At 43.4% G+C, this 23,121-nt stretch overlaps 1 protein-coding gene across 1 annotated transcript; it reads left to right on the forward strand.

Annotated features, from left to right (window-relative positions):
* Positions 1-863: 863 nt before the first annotated feature.
* On the forward strand, positions 864-23,049 carry LOC308461130 (butyrophilin subfamily 2 member A1-like). Its single transcript, XM_080977772.1, has 13 exons — positions 864-1,358; positions 3,528-3,624; positions 4,828-5,181; positions 5,995-6,279; positions 6,722-6,820; positions 7,348-7,374; positions 9,769-9,795; positions 10,365-10,391; positions 19,054-19,080; positions 20,137-20,163; positions 20,790-20,810; positions 20,987-21,013; positions 21,676-23,049. Exons 2-13 carry the CDS (start codon positions 3,558-3,560, stop codon positions 22,569-22,571), a joined length of 1,884 nt encoding a protein of 627 aa, XP_080833898.1. The 5' UTR covers positions 864-1,358; positions 3,528-3,557; the 3' UTR covers positions 22,572-23,049.
* The last annotated feature ends 72 nt before the right edge of the window (positions 23,050-23,121 follow it).

Raw genomic sequence — 23,121 nt, forward strand, 5'->3', positions numbered from 1 at the left:
GAGAATTCCTGCCCAGCCCCGAAAACGGAAACCAACAATATCCAAGTACCAAACAAGCTTAATCATGGTGAGGAGGTAAATCTGGTTGTCCATCCCCCAGGAATGTCCTGCTTCCAAGCCTGCTTGCGATTGTCTGAATTTTCAGGCAGGCTTGGATTCCAACCAGTGGAGAGAGCCGATAGGCTTCTCCACCAGCAGGAGACTACTGTAAGAGGTATCCATCGGCGGATCTCATTGGGGGCAGCGGAGCCATCCTGCAAAGCCACCACTTACCAGTTCAAGGGCTCAGGTGCTGTTCTACCTCATAAGCATCTAGTACACCTTGGGCTGTGCTCACATTTCCATTATACCTGCTCTAAATAATCCTTTGGTGGTGGCACAATGAGACATACCTCCAGTAGAAAAGCCCATAAGAACTTGACATTGTGTGCCCTTGACAGATGCCATTTCTCAATCTCAGGATCTAAGAATAAATATAGCTGTGTACATCAAATGTCTGTAGATGTGACATGAAGGCTGCCAACATTAACCCGGCCACATGGGAATCCCTTGCAGATGACCGCAGTGCCTGGAGACAGACAGGTTGTGCATCCACAGCAGTGACCAGAGGAGGAATAACCACTAGGAAGAGCACAGAGACAATAAACACCATGGAGCCTCTACAGCAGCACAACCACAGGAAGCAGAAGTAGGGTAGAAGTAGTTTTGTAGCAAGCAAGGCAATAAACACATTCACTGCATTAATTCAGATTGCCTGGTCTATGTTGATTTAGAATGAATGAGCTGTGTGCTTAAATAAGCTGCAGAATCTCCTCCTTTAATGCTAGTAGTATAAACAAATCAGGAAAAGAGGGCATCAATATGTGTGTTCTGATTTATACATTACATATAGATGCAGATTTTGAAACAATTGCTATATTTTAAAGAGAAATTCAACACAGCTCATCAAAAATGGAAGTCTGTGACCAGGAGACTTGTGTGACTGTCGGGTTGTTGTCCTGAGGCTAATTGTTGCTGCAGTACTTCAAGGTCTCTGTTCTCCCTTCTTAAGGTTATCTTTAATCCAGACTTGGGGTAGAGAGCCATTCATATAGGACTGTCTTTTCAAATGAAGCCCTGTCATCACTGCATTAGCCCTACAAGTATCTGTGGAACATAGTGTTTACATAGGACACTCCTTTATCCTTTGGAGGCAGGTGCTGAATGTCACAGCCATTAACTGTAGAGCAAATTGTTGGCAGTTACTTATCTCAATGCAGAGCAGGAAAATGAAAGTAAATAGCTCCCGTAACAAAGGTCCGCCAGAAGCGGGAGCAAGGTACAGGAACTGACGAACGAATCTCACTGTTTGCTAAAAGGTAAGAAAAAATATTTCCAGAATTATATTTAATTCTTTTAGTTATTGGAATGTGTTTGTTTAATGATGAACTGGTGGCCAGGTGAAAGGAGAGAGGCTTTTCCCTTGCTTCTATTCAGGATATATAGGATTAGTTCTACCCTCGTGTAGAAACTTTCAAACCACACTTGCAAATATACTTGTGACAGTAAATTTCCATGCAAAATGTAAGTTTACAAATAGAAATGTGTGTGTTTAAGAGAAAGAAGAATGAAAGCGACTTGCTCCTTTATGCAGAGATCCTTCCTAGCCATACAAGCCTGAATACTGGTGGTTGCTTCTTTCATTTGTATTGGACATGAAATGGCTGCTTCTTTGCCACTCCCATTTTACTCTAGCAAGTGATATCTATCCCTTGATGCACAGAGTCAGCTCCACCATGGGAAGTCTTAGACTTTTTTGTACCAAGTTCCTGGAACTCGGAGTAGGGGATGTCATTAACCATCTCTCAATTTGAAGGGCTTTTCCTGCTTTTCAAGATCTTTAATTGAATATGGATCTCCCATACAGTCATTCATTTCACTGCATATGCATAACTAGCCAATTCCAAACCCTTTCCACAAAACCTGTTTTTCACTTCAGAGGATGCAGTTTCCCATTATGGGAATATTTCTTATAGCTCAATATGTTGTGTTGTGAAAAGCCCTATATCAACATTTACATGAGGAAAGTGAATTAGTGAGTGGTGTAGGACAGAAAGAGCAGTAACTGTGTGACATGCATACATCATGCTGCACAACACAATTTACCTGTGACTTTTTAGATTTAGTATTGTGGTTTAACAATACTGGAGCAGGGTGTTTGATTTCCTGAAATGCTGACGAGATTTGGGGAAAAACATGATCCATCCACTTAAAATAGAGACAGAGTATATAGCTTTTGAATTATTATTTTTTACTATATATGCAACAGATTTCTTTTATCAGATCTAAACCAAAATAGGGTAAGAACATAAAATGTATTATATAAAAACAAAAATAAAATCCTATACATGCCTCATTTTCAGATAAGTGTGCCTATAGAATACAGCTTTACTTGACACATACATTTTGCTGGTGTGGTGAAATGCACAGCTATAATTCCCTTTGTTTTATTTAATATAATAATAAATTACAAATATACCTATTTGTGGAGAAGGAGTAGAAGAAAAGACAAAGGGGGACACTGGAGTGAATGTATGCTATTTAAGTAGCAATCTCCTTTTCAAGCTGCTTCCAAATCTAGAGGAAAGTGAAGAAAGACTTACCAGTATCGTTGTCACTTTATTTGTGTACCATTTCCCCACATACTTTGTGCTCAAAGCAATACACATCAAATGCACAACCAAAAAATCACTATCCATATTAACCCATAAAAGCAAGTGAGCCCATGCCAGAGAGTCCATAACATTGATTTCTGACAGAACTACCCAATTGACTTGACAGAATCATTGAGACAGCCCCTCCCCCAGTGTCCCTAGAGCTACTGTCTTCCTTGAGGAAAATCAGAAACTGGGATGCCCAGGCTAGGGAGTATGGCAAATCAGCTCCTGATAGGTGGCCTGAAAAAACTACTGGGACAGCCCTCATTCACCTTCTCCGGGGCTATTTAAGTCCCATCTGCCCTGAGGGATGGCAAGGAAGCCGGGGCCAGGAGCAAATGCCATCAGTTGTCAGTCAACCTGAGAGGTCTCTGTCACTACATTTTTGTTCTACTACAGTATTTTAAAATTGTAAATGACCTAAAGTGCATTGACTTAAAAGTGGTGTGTAATAAATGCAATAAATATATTAGTAAAATAAGTTCAAAACAAGATAATCAAAATAACAAAAACACATCATCATAGAAAGATAAACTTCAAAAATAGCTTGGCTACCAGGAAGAACAAAAAAAAACAATGTATTGAATACGGTCCTCTGACCTACTTGCGAAAGAGGATGCAGACTTGTATAATATACGGTATACCATTCCTGGTATATATAGCATAAATTAAGTTTTAACAAAGCCAAAGTACATTACATGAAGATTAATGTACAAAAATGCCTATATTTATTTAAATAAAGTAGACAGAACTCTTGACAGTAATTAATAAATGGTGACCAGTGGATCTTGCAATTTTATATTTTATTTCTTCCTTCCAACAACTGTACAGGTATAGTCCTATTCTTCAGATCTTTGATCCATGTGTTCCTCATCAATGACTGTTTGCATCTTGATATTTCTTCAGATCTCCCATGTGCTAGTTGCAGGTAAGCAAGCTACTTTTGTAAGGTTTACTGCAGTGACCAGTTCACCTCTGAGGTAATACTTGTGTGCAAAACACAGTAAGTGTTGTTTAATGAAGGACAATCCACCACTTTCCAAGGGAATCCGTTCCACTGTTTAGCAACTCTTACAGTCTGAACGTTCACCTGAACATTATACTTCAGTTGATACAGCCTAGAATAGCTTTTTTTGCTACTGCATGACAATGTTGACTCATGTTCAGATTGTGGTCCACTATAACCCCTAGATCCTTTTCACATGTGCTATTGGCAAGCCAGGTGCCCCCCTCTTATATTTGTGCAGCTGGTTCTTCCTGCCTAAGTGCAGAATCTTACATTTGTCCCTATTGAAATTCATTTTGTTAGTTTAGGCCTAGTTTTTCAATCCATTATGGTCAACTTAAGGTTACCAGACGTCCCCGTTTTCCAGAGACAGTCCCCAGATTTGCAAATCAGTCCCCTGACAAAATCCATCTATTTAGTAATAAGTTGAAAAGTGTCCCCGGATTCATTGAAAAACATCTGGTAACCTTAGGTCAACTTGAATCCCAATTCTGTCTTCAGTGGCATTATCTACCCCACGCAGTTTGGTGTCATCAGCAAATTGGACAAGCATCCTCTCAATTCCTTCATCCAAGTCATTTCTAAAGATAGTAAACAACAACAGACCCAGGATTGAACCCTATGGCATCCTACTTGTCACTTTTTCCAGGACGATGAGGAATTATTAGAGAACACTCTTTGGGTTCGGTCCATCAACAATCCACCTAACAGTTACCTCATCCAGCCCACATTTTATCAGCTTCCTCACAAGATTATCATTGTTGAAGTCTTGGCTAAAATCAAGGTACACTACATCCACGGCATTCCCCTGATCCACCAAGCTTGTAACTCTATCAGAAAAAGAAATGAAACTTAGCATGACTTGTTTTTGAGAAACCCATGCTGGATCTTTTATTTCATCACCCTGTTTTTAGGATGTGAAGATAGAGAGCATTTCATATTTAGAGTAGGAGTTGCACAATCAGGGCAAGGGATTGGATATGCTTAGCAGTAGGGGCTACCATGGTCCTAGCTGTTGGTGATGGGTGCCATATCCTTCCAGTCTCCAAAAAGAATTCCATGGAGGAATCACTGCCAGTAGTGGTCAGTTTAAGGTGAACTTTTGATTCTTTTTATTCCCCAAAGGTCAATATGAAATCATTCCACCCCAAAAACCTATAGTTGGTTTCCTTGGAAAAGAAGTGCTCCTGCCATGTCAACTAACATCAAGGGTACCAGAAAGCACCAACATCCAGGTCCAGTGGATCTTGGATAAATCCTCAGAAAAAATTGATGTGAAATCCTACTATGGTCAAAACAGGCCAGAAACACAGGATAACAGATACCGAGATCGAGCTGAGCTTTCCCGTACTGATCTTAATAAAGGAAACATGTCTCTGATTCTGAAGAAAACCCATCTGTCTGACCAAGGAAACTACACCTGTATGATATTCCTTGGAGACTGGTATAATGAAGTGGTGGTTGAGTTGGTTTTGGCAGGTGAGTTTATTCTTATTAGTCTTATTATTAGGGTTGCCAAACCTCTGAGGCTGACCTGGAGTCTCTAGGTTTGCCTGCCCCATTCCAGGGTGCAGAAAGAGGACTTGAATCTTCAGGTAGGCAAGAGCACCTTTGGGGGAATACCATGTTTTTAGAAAACTCTGAATCCAGCTTGCAAGCTTCAACTCCGAAGAAGCCAATTGCTATATTTTGCATATGAAGGGGGGTGTCTGCCAATTAACCTCCTTCTCCAGGGCTCTGTGATGGGAGAGAAAGCAGAGGAAGAAAAGGAAATGGGCTGGGTTCTAGAGGAGGATGGGGTTAAGAGTATGCATGGACACTTGGCACAAGATGCATGGCTGCAGAAAAGAGAGGAGCACATGAAGAAAAGCAGCAGCAGCAGCCAAGCCTTGCTGCCTCCACCACCTACACCTAACTCCTGGATGTTCTTCTTGAACAAGTCTGAGGAGGCAGGGACACTGCCAGGTGCTGTGGGCCTTATTAAGCATAGATTTTCAGAAATACAAGTTGTCAAACCTAAAACTGTAGAACCCAGGTCAGTAACTCATTCATTCAGACTTCTCCATCTCTTCGCAGCCATGAGCGTTACTCACAGGACCAATCGTCCTGTAGTTCAACAATACAATACAAAAAAATGAATTTTGAATGGTAGCTTGGCACAAAATTTGTACTGTAAGAACTGACTGTAATAAAGTATCATTCCTGGTGTTTGGTCAGAGTGCAGAGACTCTAGATAGGTTCTATTATATTTGGAATGATGGAAAATTAATATGTGGTGTTCTTCTTGTGCAGCAAAAGGAACAGAGCCCACCATTGCCTTGGTGGATTATAAAGGCTGGGGGATTGGCCTCACCTGCCGCTCCAACGGTTGGTACCCAAAGCCCAAGGCCTTCTGGCTGGACAGTGAAGGGAAAGTCCGAAGTAAACAGTCAGACACTACAATCACAGAGACCAAGGCAGGGAACTTCAGTGTTTCCAGTTCCGTTACAACAAAATCAGGAGTTGACCATGAAGTCTCTTGCAAAATCATCAACGAACTGCTGGGAATGGAGAGTGAATCGAGAATCCTGATTTCTGGTGAGTAGGGGTGAAGCAAAAGGGCCAAGAGATTAAATGCTTTCAATGTGTTTTCAGTACAAGTACTATAGGAAGAGAGAGGTTTGGGAAATTAATTCCGTTTTGATGCCTCTGAAGTACACAAGGCTCTTTGTTTGAACGGATTATCCAGATTATCCAGAACTGTAGTTCTGCTCAGCAGCATTTAATCAGTTATCATCTGGGCTAATGGCTAAAGTGTCTTCTGGTTCCCATATCCACTATTCACCAGAGAGGCAGGCAGGTCACAGCTGAAGCACCCCTATTGCCACAACTTCATCTCAATCCCTCCCAAAATGGGAAGTTCAGGAGAATTTGGGACAATGAAGGTGAGTGGCAAAGTCAGACTCTGGTTAATTAGTTTTGCAACTTGAAACCGGTTGGGTTAGTTTTGCTGTAACTGAGATTTTAATGTGTGTTTCAGATGCCCTTTACCCTGCCACTTCCCCTTGGCTAGCACCCTTCCTAATCATTCTATTGATTTACATCTGCCTTCTTGTTGGTGCTGGGTACAAAGTCAGACGTAAGTATTTAATCTCATTTTCATAATCTCATTAAACTGTAGATGTGAACTGTTACAGAAACTTTCTGTTTTTTTGTACCCATATTTATAAAAATGAGTGGTGTGTTCTTGGATATAGAGGGGGGGAAATACATACCAGTTAAATCAATACATATTTACTACAGCCAATAATTGCTCCTTAAACGGCTAAAATGAGCATAGTTTAAAAGCTGCTTCAGGCAATCAGAGTCACTTCCACAACAGATAGTTGGCAAATTTAATGTGGTTTTCATTTTAATGTGAATCTACCTGCTTTGGGCTTAGCAAACCAAGTTGAAAACCAAGATGAAAATTTATTGAATTTCGTGATTCATTTTTTTCAAACTAGAAATATATTAGGGGAAAGTGTACACAAAAATGCATATATTAGTAAAAATAATGCATCATATTAAAGGAAATAGCCTTCAAAAATGTCTGTATTAGGAAAAATAAGGACTGTCAGATAAATAAATCATCTGGTTTCTATAATTTGCTATACTTTGTTTCAGAGAGTTATCAGAAGTTATCTCAATGTGGTGAGTAATTGACAATGACATATTTTATACATATCATTTATGTAAGGGACACAGAGTTAACTAGAATGTTATCAGGAGAGGTATAAAGGATCGTAATCAAATTCCCTGGCACATCTGTTTTTCTTTCCTTGGATGAAAGCAAATTCCACCTCTACAGAGGATCAAGCCTTATTCAACCATGGAATATTCTGTTATTTAGCTTTTCTGGGGTTTTATTTGCCTTTTAAAATGTTTATTTGTTGATGTAAAATTGTCTTCATGTGTTCTGTGAATTCGTTATATTCACACTTTTGCTATCTGATCTTCTGATGAAGAGCAGTCAAGATACATTTTGAATACCAAAGTTGTCTGTAAATGATGGACAATTAAAATCATACCCTCCACTATTTCTCTGATGAAAATAGGGATGTCCCAATTCTTAATGATGATTTTACTATTTATACCCCAGACATCTGACTGGGTTGCCCTAGCCACTCTGGGCAGCTTTCAATATATATAAAAACACAATAAAACTTTTTTAAAAAAACAACAACCCACCTTCCCTATACAGGATTGCCTTCAGACAGCTTGGGAGTCAAATAACTCCATACCCTCTGACATTTCTCCAATGAAAATAGGGACATCCTAAGGAAAAGTGGGACATTCTGGGATCAAATCAGAAACCAGGACAGCTTCTCTAAATCAAGGACATCCCTAGAAAATAGGGACACTTGGAGGATCTGGTAGATGAAGTCATGCTCAGACATAGTATACCTGCTGAGATCAATAGGCTCATCTGAAATAAGATAATTTACTATAGTGAGTCTACTTTGATTACAATTTGTTAGATATAACCAAGAAGTGGGGAAAACCACAATGGCTATAATTAATTTCTAGTTGTTTTGGAGAGAAGCATTAAATGTATGCTTTCTGTTTCTGGAGATGACACCTACCTTAAATATTGCCACTGGAATCCCTGGTGACCTTAGTGGCTAGGAATGCTTTGTATCACCTTGGGCAGGTGCTACAGCTAAAATCATTCCTGAACTGTGATGGCTTGACTGCAAGAGTTCAATCACTGGAAATGCCAAGATCCTAGTAAATCAATCTATACAGGACTTCTCTTGTGGTTGATCTGGAAACTACAGTTATTGCATGGACAGGTGGAGTCCCCCAGATTCCGAGCGCCCCCCCCCCCCCCGTCATGTGGAATAACGACTCAAGACAACGTGCTATGGGATTAAATTGGCCACAACTTTATTAAATTTCAAATGTGGGTAGACCTTGGCTCAGGCATTGGGCGTTCTCCCTCCCCAGTCCCCAGCCGGGGACCTAGGGAGCATCAGGGTTATCCAGTGGGGGGGGATGGGCCGGCTCTGGAGAACATATGTTCAAGCAGAGATAGCAGCCCCCATTACGCCGCCGCAGCAGGGGAGAGCAATAACGACCTTTCGGCTTACAATCAAAGCCTCCCTTCAGAAACCCCTTTAACGGGGAACCCTGGTATCGCCGCTGCAAAGAGGAAGATAGACTAAAGGATTCCGCCCAAGGCCTGATACCGCCAAAGTTGTGACATTTTGCTACGGGAAAGGCGAAACCTGCCAATGCAGGGAAATTCCTTTCCGGCCCTTTAACAGCGACCTTAACGTAGCAGCGCCCGCATACCTGTGAAGAAAAGTTAAACTGCAAAACCTGTGAAGAAAAGTTAACCTGCAAAACAAGACATTAACTGAGGGTGGGTAGGGTGGGAGAAGCTCTGGAGCCAAGTGAGGATTCCCAGGTAAGATCCTCCCTCTATTGTGTTGGGCAGGTAATCCCTCCCCTACCTGGCCTGGTCTCCTTGGCAACGCTTCCCCCAGGTGGGATTGGACAGCTGACTGAGGTAGGCGGAGACCTCCAGGTATCCCACCTGAGGGAAGGCAAAGCCAAGCCTATGCTGATGGAGCCGCCCCAGCTCCAGGGGCTGCGTGCGTCCATACAAAGGCCGCCCCCCGTTTTTATGCAGGGAGCGGTCATTGCAGAATGCTGCAGTACAGACTGCACTGGCTGCAACTTTGTTACAAAGCCAAGTTTAAGGTACAGTATTACTATGTAAAGCCATTAACAATTTGGAACCACTTTACATGCCAAGTTGAATGTTTCAGTCCGCACAACTTGCACTTTTGCAGGTGCCACAAACTTCTTTATTTCAGCAAATCTCCCCTCTGTTTAATTGATATTTATCTTTTGTATACTTTTTAATCAATCTTGTGGGTTTTAACTGAGTTTAGCTGTGTTTTACCAATAGTTTCAGTGTGTACATCACTTTAAAAGCTTTATGATTGTGGTCTACGAATCTTTCTAAATAGATACAGAGCGGCATATAATGTTCAGTAAATAAATGAATAATGTTGCAATGCATCTTGTTTTCTGCAGAAATACAGATGAATGAAGCACAAGCTGGTAAATGCCTCTAAGAGAGATGCACATCTTCTGTAGTACTGTTCCATAATTGTTTATATTTTTAGCATATGCCTCCCCCTATCAGTATTGTCTTCAGGGTGACTAACAGTAACACTTTTTTAAAAGCCCAGTAAAGAAGAGCAGGAGGAAAATAGCAAAGTTTTAACCACAATAAATGAGTGAGCCCCAGAATTTTTAAAAAAATAAATAAATAAAGTTTTTCCAGGTAATAAGAGCATTTATGTGCTGGAATAGCTATATGACTGGATGGTCATACAGTAGCCCTGGTGACTGAAACTATTCAATAGGTTGGGTTGGGCTGAGCAAGGAAGGAATAATCCTGTCACATCCTCAAGATACCTTGTCAAGCTAATGCTTTATATACCAAAACTTGTATTATTAATAGTAGTTGTGTTGGCAATAGTAGCTAACAGGCAGAGTAATAGAAGGGACTCTCCCCACTAAAGATACCCCTTTAGCTATATTGGTGCAAGTAAATCCTTGTTTAATCATACTTACATGTATGTATAGAGTGTGTATGACTAACATTTTGCTATCACTCTTTTCAGACCGAAATCATGTAACCGAAGCAAAAGGTAAGATAAGATTGTTTCCCTTTTCTCTTTTTATATATATATAATTTTTATTAGTATTTTCCACACAACACGAAAGATATCAAAAAATAGCAAAACACAAAACACAAAAACCAACATTCAAAAAAACAAAAACAAATCCATATCTTACAAATTAATAATAGAAACACTAAAAAGAAAAACAAACATTGACTTCCACCTGTGATGGGACGATGAGCTGCTTGTGTGTAAAATCCAAGTCCCTCAGAGTTTGGTCAAGTTTGCAAACCTCTGTCTGTAACGAAGCCCCTTAAACATGGCTCCGTCAGTCGCTGGCGGATTCCGACAGTGGTTGCTTTCGGAATCGCTTCCAACATAAAAGCTCCTTAACAGAAACACGTCTTCTGGACTCTCTGCGTGACAGTTTCCGGCGAGGAGTGGGTGTCCCTACAGGAGGTCCTGAAACCTCCCCACTGTTTTCGCTGGAAGTGTCTCTGAGCCATCCCTCCAGCTCACTTTCCCTCAGCTCACCTCCTCTCCCCCTACTGGTTCCCTCTTCAGCTGCTGAGTCTCTCCCAACCTGTGTGAGCCCTTTCACCTCCCTTCCTTCCGATGGCAGTTCCCTGACATCCACCTCCCCTCCAGGGCCCCCTTCACCCCCTCCCGCCCTCTCCTCTACGGGCGGTGAGGAGGCAAAACCCCGGAATGAACTTCCTTCATCTTCCGATGTCTCGAACACTTCTCTCCACCTGTTGCGGTTCCTGGTCTCGAAGTACTCCTCCTCCTCAGAGTCCATCTCCCCTTCCCCTTCCGAGTCCGGGAATCCTTCCAACTCCTCCTCCTCATCGGTGGTCCCAAAGTATTCCCTCCGGAACCTCTCCACAGGCTGAGGTTTCCTTGGGAACCTTTGATGGAACGTTTCTATCAATACCTCGTCATTGATATCTTCTGCCATTACCCAAGTGTTTTCTGACTCCGGTTCTCCTTCCCACGCTACCAAATACTCCACCTGATCCCCCTTCCACCTGGCGTCGAGGATTTCTGCCACATGGCTGCTGCATTCCCTTTCTTCTATGACCGGTCCCCGAGTGGCCATCCCTTCTCGTCCCCCCTCATACGGTGACAGTAACGACCTGTGAAATACTGGGTGCAGTTTCATGTGGTTGGGTAACCGGAGCCTGAAAGCCACTGGGTTGACCTGTTGAATGACCTCAAAGGGACCCAATCTCCTGGGTCTTAATTTCTTACAACCTCCTTTGAACGGCAACCCTTGGGTTGACAGCCACACCCTATCTCCCACCCTTATGGTTTCACCTTCCCTTCGGTTCTTGTCTGCCTGCCTCTTGTATTCTTCCTTCGCCCTTTCTAAGTTGAGTTGGAGCTGACGATGGATTGCTTCCATTTCTTCTACAAAATGCTCGGCTGCCGGGACGCTCCATCTCTCCCCTTCTCCCCCTGGGAAAGCCCTGGGATGACACCCATAATTAGCCAAGAAGGGGCTCATCCCTGTGGACACATTCTCGGCATTGTTGTAGGCAAATTCCGCCAGCGCCAACTTTTCTACCCAGTCATTCTCTCTGTCATTGACATAACACCTCAGGTATTGCTGGAGGACACCATTTGCTCTTTCCGCCTGCCCGTTGGTTTCAGGGTGCCGGGCAGTCGAAAAGTTGACCTCCACCTGCAGTAAGCTCATGAGCTTCCTCCAGAACCTGGAAGTAAATTGTTTTCCTCGGTCTTAGACCACCCTCAATGGCACTCCGTGCAACCTAAAAATGTGTTCTACAAATAACTTCGCTGTCTCTTCCGCCGTGACTGCATGCGAGCAGGCTACAAAGTGGCACATCTTTGTTAGTAGGTCTACCACCACCATGATGGCTGTTTTCCCCTTGGACTTCGGCAGATCAGTCATAAAATCTATCGACACTGCCTCCCAAGGTCGTTCTGGGGTTGGTAAGGGTTCTAATAGCCCCGCCGGCGCCCGCCTCTCCCCTTTGGCTCGCTGGCATTGCTCGCACCCTCTTACATACTCCCGTACATCTTCCCTCACCTTAGGCCACCAAAATTCCCTGGTAACCAACCACATGGTTTTGTGTTGTCCAAAATGCCCCGCCGTGGGGCTGTCGTGCAACTGCTTGAGTACCCTCCCCCTTAAGTCTCCTTCAGGGATATACAGTGCCCCTTTGTAATACAAAGCTCCATTTCTTTCCTCGAAACCCCCTGGTTCCTCTCCCTCACCCCTAAGACCTCTGAGCTTATTCTGGGCGTATTCATCATTCTCTGTTTCCTCTACCAGTTCTCTTTGCCCCACCAATGCCGCCCCACACACCCAGCGGTCCTCTGGGATGACATGTCTCTCTTCGGGTGCCCCCTCCCCTTCCAAATATTCAGGTTTGCGTGAGAGAGCGTCCGCCCTAACATTTTCTGGACCTGGCACATAACAAATTTCAAAGTGGAATTTGGAGAACTCCTGGGCCCATCTCACTTGCCGTTGGTTGAGCACTCGTGCCGTTCTCCAATACTCTAAGTTCTTGTGGTCCGTGCACACTTGCACCTTATGTTGTGCCCCAATTAATAAATGCCTCCATCTCCTGAACGCTTCATGAATGGCTAGTAGTTCTCGGTCATACACCGTGTAGTTCCTCTCAGATTTGTTCAGCTTTCGCGAAAAAAAGGCACACGGTCTTCACTCCGACTCCTCCTTGCCAGGCTGCAGAAGCACCGCCCCCACAGCCCGGTCTGATGCGTCCGTTTCCACTCGCATCGGTTTTTGTAAATCCACATGCAGGAGCTGTTCTTCCGAAGCGAACGCCCTTTTCAGCTCCTCAAAAGCTCGCTCCGCCTCCGCCGTCCAAACGAATTTCCTCTTACTGCTGAGACAGTCCGTAATGGGCGCCGTCAAGTGGGCAAAATTTCTGATGAACTTCCGATAGAAGTTTCCAAATCCAAGGAATCTTTGCACATCCTTCCTTGTTTTCGGTGTTTTCCATTCCAGTACCGCTTGGACCTTGCCAGGATCCATGGCCAATCCCTTGTCCGACAAGCGGTACCCCAGGAATTCCACCTCCTTGGCATGAAACTGACACTTCTCTAGCTTCACCCACAGCTGATTGGCTTGCAGTCTGCCCAACACTTCCCTGACGTCTTTTACATGCTGCTCCTCATTCTCTGAATATACTAACACGTCATCTAAGAAGGCCACACAATTCTTGTAAAGCAAAGGCCCCAGGACGTGGTTCATAAACGATTGAAAGCACGCGGAGCCTGCTTGTAAGCCGAAGGGCATAACTAAATATTCAAATGCCCCCAAAGGGGTGAACATGGTGGTTTTCCATTCATCCCCCTTCCTTATTCGTATCAGGTTGTACGCCCCCCTCAGGTCCAGTTTAGTAAAAATCTTTCCCTTCCTGACCCTTGTCAAAATGTCATCAATTCTGGGCATCGGGAAAGTCACTGGTTCTGACACTGCATTTAAGGCCCTGAAGTCCACTACAAGTCTAGGTTTGTCCGTGTTTTTTTTATCCACAAAAAACACTGGACTGCCCCCCACCGCCCTGGACTCTCTGATGAACCCTCTCTTCAGGTTCTTGTCAATGAACTCCCTTAGCTCCTGCATCTCTCTGTCTGACATGGCGTACAGCTTGCCTACAGGGAGCTGTGCCCCAGGGAGTAAATTGATTTGACAGTCAAAGGGTCTATGTGGGGGTAGTTTGTTTGCCTCCCTCTCGCTGAAGACGTTGCTCAGGTCGGCGTATTGTTGGGGAACCTTCCCCTTCTCCGTTACTTCCGTCCCTGCTAGAGTGGCTCTGGCCCCTCCTTGAGCCTCCCGCTCTTTGCAGTGTTCTAGACAATGTGCTGACCCAAAGGAGACCACTCTCTGATGCCAGCCCACTAGCGGATCATGTAACGCTAGCCAGCTCATCCCCAAAATAATGGGAGCTCCTCCCAAGGTAGCCACATTAAACGCTATTAGCTCAGTGTGTCTTGCTACCTTCATTATCATTGGGACGGTCTGCTGGCTGACTTCTCCTCCCAGCAGCTCCCTTCCATCGATCGTGGTCACCTGCAAAGGGTTACTTAAAGGGATAGTCTGTATCTGGTGCTCAGCAGCAAACTCCTTACTCATGAAATTGCAGGAGCTGCCTGAGTCCAATAGCGCCTTTATCTTTAGTGGGTGTCCGTTAGGCAGCTCTAGTAACACCTCTATCACTAGGGCGGGTTTAGGAGGTTCCGGCATGGGCACTTTCACTGCTCTTTGGCCTGGCTGCTGTGCCCTGACGGTGGCAGCCAGGCGTTGGCTTTTACTTGCTCCGGTACCTTTTCCTCCCTCTCCCCAACAGCTCCCGCCATTCCTTGCCATTCCTTTCTTTGGGGGCAGACTCTGGCAAAATGACCTGGCTGTTGGCAGAGATAACATTTCTTGGAGCCCTTCCCCTCCTTCTTCTGCTCTTCACTGGGCTTTGAAACTGCGCGCGCGCGCGCTGTTCCAATTTCCATCGGCTCTCCCGGCGGGAACGGTGGCTCTGGAATCTCTGGAATGCGAAGCTCCCTCCAACGTTCCCCCTTCCCTTCCCGCCTCTCCAAGGCTCTCGCCTCTTGGCGCGCTCCTATGGTCAGCGCTGATTTGGTCAGCTGGTCCATAGACTCCGCCCTGGGCGCCCGGGAAAGTTCGTCTTTCACAGCCGAAGAAAGCCCTTCTTCAAAGAGCATTTGAATGGGTTCTGCCGATAGATCCCACCCCAATTTATGGATCAACATGGTAAACTCAGTCCAGTACTCACGAACAGATCGGCTCCCCTGTTTGCACGCCATTAACTGTCTGCGTACCACTCCCTGCTCAATATCGCTGGAAAACATCAGATCCATGGCACGAAAAAACTTCCTCGTGTCCTTCAGGATGTCATTATTCGTTGCCATCAGGGGCCTCACCCAGTCTTTCGCCCCCTTTTCGAGATGCCCAATCACAAAAGCCACCCGCGATTCCTCGTCGGGAAAGTCATCAAACTGCAGATTAAGGGCATATTGCATCTCTGTCCTAAAGGCATGATAGTCCTTGGGCTCCCCCCCAAACTTCTGTACCAATCCTGGCAACTTTCTGGCGAGCGGGGTGGTTTTCCCCTTCTCTGCATCTTGAGCCCTCCTCTCCTCGAGCCTCGCCGTCTGCAGCGCTAGCTGGACCTCCAACGCCCGGTACCTTTCTTCCAGGCTTGGACCCGCTCCAGCTCCTGCTTCTCCGGTTCCGGCTGGGTTGCTCATGATGCCTTCTCCTGCACAAGCTGCTCACGGAGACTGTCGGAATGCTGTGATGGGACGATGAGCTGCTTGTGTGTAAAATCCAAGTCCCTCAGAGTTTGGTCAAGTTTGCAAACCTCTGTCTGTAACGGAGCCCCTTAAACATGGCTCCGTCAGTCGCTGGCAGATTCCGACAGTGGTTGCTTTCGGAATCGCTTCCAACATAAAAGCTCCTTAACAGAAACACGTCTTCTGGACTCTCTGCGTGACAGTTTCCGGCGAGGAGTGGGTGTCCCTACAGGAGGTCCTGAAACCTCCCCACTGTTTTCGCTGGAAGTGTCTCTGAGCCATCCCTCCAGCTCACTTTCCCTCAGCTCACCTCCTCTCCCCCTACTGGTTCCCTCTTCAGCTGCTGAGTCTCTCCCAACCTGTGTGAGCCCTTTCACCTCCCTTCCTTCCGATGGCAGTTCCCTGACACCACCAATCCCACAGCACCTCCTTTATCTCTCATTGTGTCTTCCTGTTTTCCTGTTTTCCTTATCTCTATCCTAACATCTAAATATAAATCCCTCTTTCTTATCCTTTCACTTCACAAGGTTATTCCAGACACAGTCAGATTTCTGTCCTCGATCCTTGACTTTTAATGTATTCATTTAGGCACTCCCATTCTTTTTTTACTTCACTTTTTGGGTTTTGCCTTATTATGTCTGTCAGCTTGGCTAATTCTAAGTATTCTGAAAGCTTACATAACCACTCTCCCCTAGTGGTTAACTGATTCCCTTTCCAATACATAGCCACCAGGATTCTTGCTGCAGACGTCGCATATAAAATTTAGTTTTGTCTTTTGGAATATCATCATTTAAAATTCCTAAAAGGAATGCCTCTGGCCTTTTACTGTATGATATTCTTAGTATTTTCTTTATTTCTTCGTGGATCATGCTCCAAAATTTCCCAATTTCAGGGCATGTCCACCACATATAGTAGAAGGTTCCTTTTTGTTTCTTACATCTCCAGCACCTATTATTGTATATTTTATTCATTTCTGCCAGCCTTTCTGGAGCCAGGTACCACCTGTGACGCATTTTCATATAGTTCTTTCTTATTAGATAACATGCTGTAAAATTTATATTTTTTTGTCCATAGTCTTTCCCATTCATTATATTCAATTGAGTGTCCCAGATCTTGTTCCCATTTTTTAATAGCATCTCCTTTTTCCTTCTTTTCTATTTTCCCATTTTGTAACAGTTTATATATTTTTGAGAAAGTTAAGATTACCTTCTCCCATACCAATTTTTTTTATCAAACCTCTTAAGCTTATTATCCTTCTCAAACATTGCTTTTAATTGGAAATTGTGAGGGAACAGGGTGCTGATAAGCTAGTAACGCAAATCTCCGGGCTCCGCGCCATCTCTTCACAAGATTTATTGTTCAGCTTCAAAGCAGTTTACGAGAGATCAGACTCATACATCCATTCTCAGCTATCCAGATGAGTCATCTGACTTTCGTCTGTGACGCTGCCAGCAGACCCATTTCCGGAAATCACGCCTCTTTTTCCCTTTGCCCTGTGAGTGGCTGGTTCCTGCTTTAGGCTCCCCCCTGTCAGTTTCCTCCTCTAACAAGGAAGAGACACTGCTGAATGCCTGTTTGGGCTCTCTATATTTGTCTCCCTCCCCCGTCATTTCCCTTGCAGCCTCCCATTCCCTGACAGAAATATTCTAACCAATTCACCCCCCTCTCTTTTAATTCTTCAAATTTCTTTAGTGTCGGGCAATCCTTTATCTCTTCTATGAGTTCCCTCTATGTTAGCCAACTGTCTTTCATATTATTTCTATGCAAGGCTGATGACTCTATAGGTGATAGCCACCAGGGAGTTTTGGCTGTTACTATTGTTTTATTTTTTCTCCAAACTTCGAATAGGGCCTTTCTCACCAAATGGTTAGTGAAGCCTCTATGTGCTTTTATTTTATCGTGACCCGGGCTACCTGGGCTACCTGGATTGTTTCCCTTTTCTCAAGCTCCCTTTTATATATAGGCAGGATTTTTTCTATCCTTGCAAGATTTCAAAAGCCCAACTTTCTTCAGTATAGGTTCATTGATTCCTCTCCTGTCTAGGCATTTCGTATTGCTATGAAGTTTTACTCCTGGAACCATGTTCAAATTGACAACTGCAAGAGGCATTTCAAACCGAAGGCATTCCATAATGCTGACAATTTGGAGTTGGGCTTTTAAGGGTCTTCCAGATATATCAAAAAAGGGAAAGATGAACTAGATCCATTAGCTAGAGAAGAGGAAGCCAAGGAGAAGGAGATATGTAATCATGTCTATATGTTGGGGGTGGGGGGTAAAAATAGGGAGAATATATGTATTCTTCTTGTTTTGACGTGTGACTTATAATGTACAAGGAATTCAAGCGGTAAAACATCGTGGGCAAGCCCTGTCTTCCTATGTATGGTCACAACTCAAGCATTGAGTGTCTCAAGTAATTTTCATGGCAGATTTGCAAAAAGCCATCTTCTGCCTCCTGCTTTTTTTAGATCCACTGCTAGAGAGAACTCTCATGTGCAGAAGCTAAGTCAGGAAGAGCAATTTCCACCCCAGCAGGATTGCAGCCCAATTTCCCCCCCCCCCGCCCCCGCCCTGCCTCTCCTATCTGCCCATGGTTACAGCTCTCCTGAGCTTGGCTGATGCGCTGGTCATCACTTTCCTCTCTCTCCCATGTGAGTCTCTGGGCAGACCCATAACATGCTTTTTGGAGCACAGCCAATGGAGCACAGCCAGTGCTTCCAGATGGAACAGCTGCCAAATTACAGGCAAAGAGGTCCAAGATTTTGTTTTGATTTTGATTTTGATTTTTGTCCTCTGTGCTCGGTGTAAAACTTCTACTTTGATTATTTCCCCTTTTGGTCTTTAACCTTTATTTTTGGAAGAATTGGATGAAATTGTCAGGCATGTTTCTCCCCCCCCCCCCATTTAGTGGGAATGAATCCTTCCAAAATTAAAAAGAATACCTGCTGCAAAGTTTCTGCAAGAGTAGACTTTCCGTTTGAGGTAGATAACAATAAGCCACATAAATTGCCTTGTTGTTTTACAGTCATATATGAAAACAGCATGTATGGGAGAAGTACTTCTGGGAAAGAAATCTTCCCTCTTATGGACAAATAAGGTGCAGGGTTGTTTTGTGCTGGGCACAAACCAAATTAAAAGGAATTTGCTTCCCTGTCTGTGGTTTTGAGAGCAGATTTTATTATGAAAATGGCACACATCATACAGCTATTCATAGGAAAGTAACCTGCACAATTGCAGAAGGAGGACAGAGGCTATAAAATTACGATGAATGGAGGATGGGCTGCTTCAGGCTAGTGTTCTGCTCAAATTGAACCAAGTATCCCAGGAACTGAATGAAAAGCTGGGTATATGTGTGCAAAGATTTGCTCTTTTTCATTTATTGTTGTAGAAACTGAGAAACGCACAGGAGAAGCAAGTGAGTATTATTTTAATGAATAACTAGCCACAAAGTGCCTGTAGTCTTTGATAAACTGCAAGCTTCTTTCCTGCACTTATGTGAGCCATTCTTACCAACTCCTTGATACAGAACCAAAGGCCAGCAGACTTGGGTTGGCACTGAGAGAGCCCTTGGGTTTTCTTCCCTTCCAGATCTCCAGATAGGCATTTTAGAGGAAGGGTTGGGTATACATTTCAAAATGACTCTGCGACCTGAAAATAGAGACAATGCACCTACTTTTATAACCCAATAAAATCTTTAATAAAAATTATTTTAAAAAATAGAAAATGAAATCAACAAATCCATGTTCTTAGTATAATATAGAGCATGGGGAACAGGCCCACCTATTGACTTCTAAACAAATAATAGCACAATATATTCTGATGAACTCCTGTTTCAATAACTTTGCTGGATGTGGTGCTGAAGAATCATTTATTGTTCTGAGAGCCAGTGTGTTGTAGTGGTTAAGAGCGATAGACTCGTAATCTGGGGAATCGGGTTCGCGTCTCCGCTCCTCCACATGCAGCTGCTGGGTGACCTTGGGCTAGTCACACTTCTTGAAGTCTCTCAGCCCCACTCACCTCACAGAGTGTTTGTTGTGGGGGAGGAAGGGAAAGAAGAATGTTAGCTGCTTTGAGACTCCTTTGGGTAGTGATAAAGCGGGATATCAAATCCAAACTCTTCTTCTCTTCTTCTTGGGACAGTGAAATAACTTCTTATCATAAGAATTTATATGTGATAATAACAGTTTCCAATATCTACATAGGAGGGACATGACTGCAGCAGAGAAGGAGGAGATGAACAGCCAGCAGTGGGGAGCATCAGGTGGTGGGTGCCTGGCAGTGGCAAGGAACAAGGGGTCACAGGGGACACAGGGATCAGCACTGTGGGTTTTGCATCTGGTATGCACTGAAAGCAACATAAGACCCATATGGATTTTCAGTGGTGTAGCTTGACCTCAGATCTGAGTCACTCATTTCTTCTCATATATTTTCCTAACTCTTCATTGTACTAATTCAAGTCATTGTTTTATAGGTGTTTCTGAACTAGAGAAACGTTTTGGTAAGACAAAATTTGATGCATGGATTTGGAGGCAGAGATTGGGGATTGAATTAATAGATGCGAAGTGAAGGAGTAGGATGGTGAAATCTATTTTGGTAGGAGAAAGTACTGTATTTTATAATTTGGCTCAATTTTTAATTATTATTATTTTTGCTAACATTTATTACATGTATGGTTAGTATTACATAGAATTTCAAATATATAATAGTATTGTGAGTTTACTCTGCAATATATTTTTCATAGGCTGGATTCAACTAAGTTAGTTGCACTTGGTCCACCTTTAAATCAATGGGACAAATACGTCACCATGCCTAATTTCTTACTTTCCCCCAAGCATCCTGGACCTGTTATTTTTTGAGGGTGCTGGGAGTTGTGAGTTCCCCTCACAGAGCTGCACTTTCCAGAGGATTGATGGTTCAACCACCATGGGAATTGTAGCTCTATAAGGCGTCTCCTAACAGCTCTCAGCATCCTTAACAAACTGCAGTTCCTAGGATGCTTTAGGGGTAGTCATGGAATAATAATGCTATAAATATAAGTTGAGGATGTGGACTAAGTTTGTCATGATGCACAACCCCATATATTTTGACAATGATATCACTAATTGGAATATTCTTTCACTTCAGGTCATCTCTGCAATGAGCTGGGTAAGGCAGATGGCTTTTGATGAGGCAATGATTGTTCTGTACTGAAGTATTGTTTTCTAGTATGTTAATTGGGTCTAAATCACTTTATTCAATTCTGAAAAATTCTGGGTTGTTCACTTGTTTCATAGATGTTTCTCTGTTCTCTATGATTGATAAATTTTCTCTTCTGCTTGTAGAGGTTAGAAGAGCTCAGCAATACGCAGGTAAGGAAACTGTCATGATTAGGCTTAATGCATGGATGTGCATACATGACTCAAATGTCATCACTCAGTGACTTTTCACTTGTGGTCCTTTTTCATATGAAAACATCACAATAGCAATGGATTGATTCAATTAGTGCTATCATAGTTTTAATTCAGTCTGAGGCAATCAGAATTCAACATCAGGGCGGCTAAAACTGCCCTATCCTTGCTCTAGTTGTATGAAAGTGCAGAGGTGACATGCCCACAGACCAGAGAGGAATGGAGCTAACAGATTTCTTTAGGACTGTACTTTGATTGTGGCTGTCTGTATAGAGAAGTCAGCACTTGAGCTCTTTCTCATGTGTATTATTATTAATTAATCTCAAAAGAGCCCCGGGCAGAAAACAGATACACAATGTAAAAACAAAACAAAAACATTCTGAAACAGGGGAAGGGGTGATGACGACACCTCTACAGCCATGTCTTCTTATTGTACTGAATTCCTACGCAAGTGTGTTGGCATTTCTATATAGACAAACAAATGAAGTTTCTGTATCCAAGTTGTGCAGTAACTATAACTGGTCAACTATGAAATAAAATGTGTTTTCTACAGCAGATTGAAACATCTACTGCTCCTGAACTAAACATGGTTTCCTTTCTCCCTGTGATTGCTTCCCTTATAGTTGCTGTCACTTTGGATTCATATTATAAACATCCAGAAATCAGCAGGAGTGAAGATAAAAAAAGAGCCAGCCTTCAACCTCTCACCCCAGGGAAAGAAGAAACTGCTCTGGGAACCCAGATTTTTGTGGGGAAAGAAGGTTATGCTGCTGGGAAACATTACTGGGAGGTGGAGGTGGGAGAGAGGGTGGACTGGGAGCTGGGGGTGCTGACTAAGGCTGAAAGGCACAAAATCCGAAAGAAAAAGGTTGCTAAGTCCTTTCAGGAAGGCTGCTGGACTCTCAAAAGCAGCCAAGGAAAATTCTTTTCCAGTCCATGTGAGAAAGAGATTGAAAAGAAGCAAAATGTGTCTTATTCAGTGATTGGTTTGTTACTGGATCAAGAAAAATGGGAAATCTCATTTTATAACTCCAGAGGTGCCTGTTTCCGTATAGATTCTATCCCCATTAAATCCAGGGACAAATTGTACCCATTTTTAGATTGTGGCAATGCTTCAGAAAACAGTGGTCCAAAGCCATCAGAGAAAAGCAATGCTTCAGAAAACAGTGGTCCAAAGCCATCAGAGAAAAGCAATGCTTCAGAAAACAGTGGTCCAAAGCCATCAGAGAAAAGCAATGCTTCAGAAAACAGTGGTCCAAAGCCATCAGAGAAAAGCAATGCTTCAGAAAACAGTGGTCCAAAGCCATCAGAGAAAAGCAATGCTTCAGAAAACAGTGGTCCAAAGCCATCAGAGAAAAGCAATGCTTCAGAAAACAGTGGTCCAAAGCCATCAGAGAAAAGCAATGCTTCAGAAAACAGTGGTCCAAAGCCATCAGAGAAAAGCAATGCTTCAGAAAACAGTGGTCCAAAGCCATCAGAGAAAAGCAATGCTTCAGAAAACATTGGTCCAAAGCCATAAGAGAAAAGCAATGCTTCAGGAAACAGTGGTCCAAAGCCACCAGAGAAAAGCAATGCTTCAGAAAACAGTGGTTCAAAGCCATCAGAGAAAAGCAATGCTTCAGAAAACAGTGGTCCAAAGCCATCAGAGAAAAGCAATGCTTCAGAAAACAGTGGTCCCAAGTCATTAAAGAAAAGCATTTCAAACTTTGTAAAGAAACACTTATAGAAAAGAAGAGTTCTAAGGGAAGAACTGTTGGCATGAAATGCCCAGGCTTCACAAGGAGGGTAGAATAATGGAAACCGTACTAGTACGACTGAACTGATGGATATTTTGCTTTGCTTTTGCCATTTCTTTTTCTTTTATTTGTTTTTAAAAACCACTGCTATGGATGTACATTTACGGCACCAACTCAACCACCATACTGTATATTTTCCTTCATCTTTGTGTATGAGCCTTTGTCATATTTGTAATTAAAAAATTTGAAAAATACTAAAAACAGAGTTTGTTGGGAGTTGAATGCTAATAGTGGGGTCCTCACCCCCCCCCACACACACACAAGTGAAAGCCT

This window comes from Podarcis pityusensis (assembly GCF_964106645.2).
Source record: "Podarcis pityusensis genome assembly, chromosome: 13".
Classification (NCBI taxonomy): Eukaryota; Metazoa; Chordata; class Lepidosauria; order Squamata; family Lacertidae; genus Podarcis; species Podarcis pityusensis.

Coding starts and splice junctions, on each gene's coding strand:
- LOC308461130 (XM_080977772.1), top strand. CDS start 3,558: ATGTGTTCCTCATCAATGACTGTTTGCATCTTGATATTTCTTCAGATC. Junction 5,182..5,994: donor GGTTGAGTTGGTTTTGGCAG/GTGAGTTTATTC, acceptor CTTCTTGTGCAG/CAAAAGGAACAGAGCCCACC. Junction 20,164..20,789: donor TGAACTAGAGAAACGTTTTG/GTAAGACAAAAT, acceptor CTTTCACTTCAG/GTCATCTCTGCAATGAGCTG.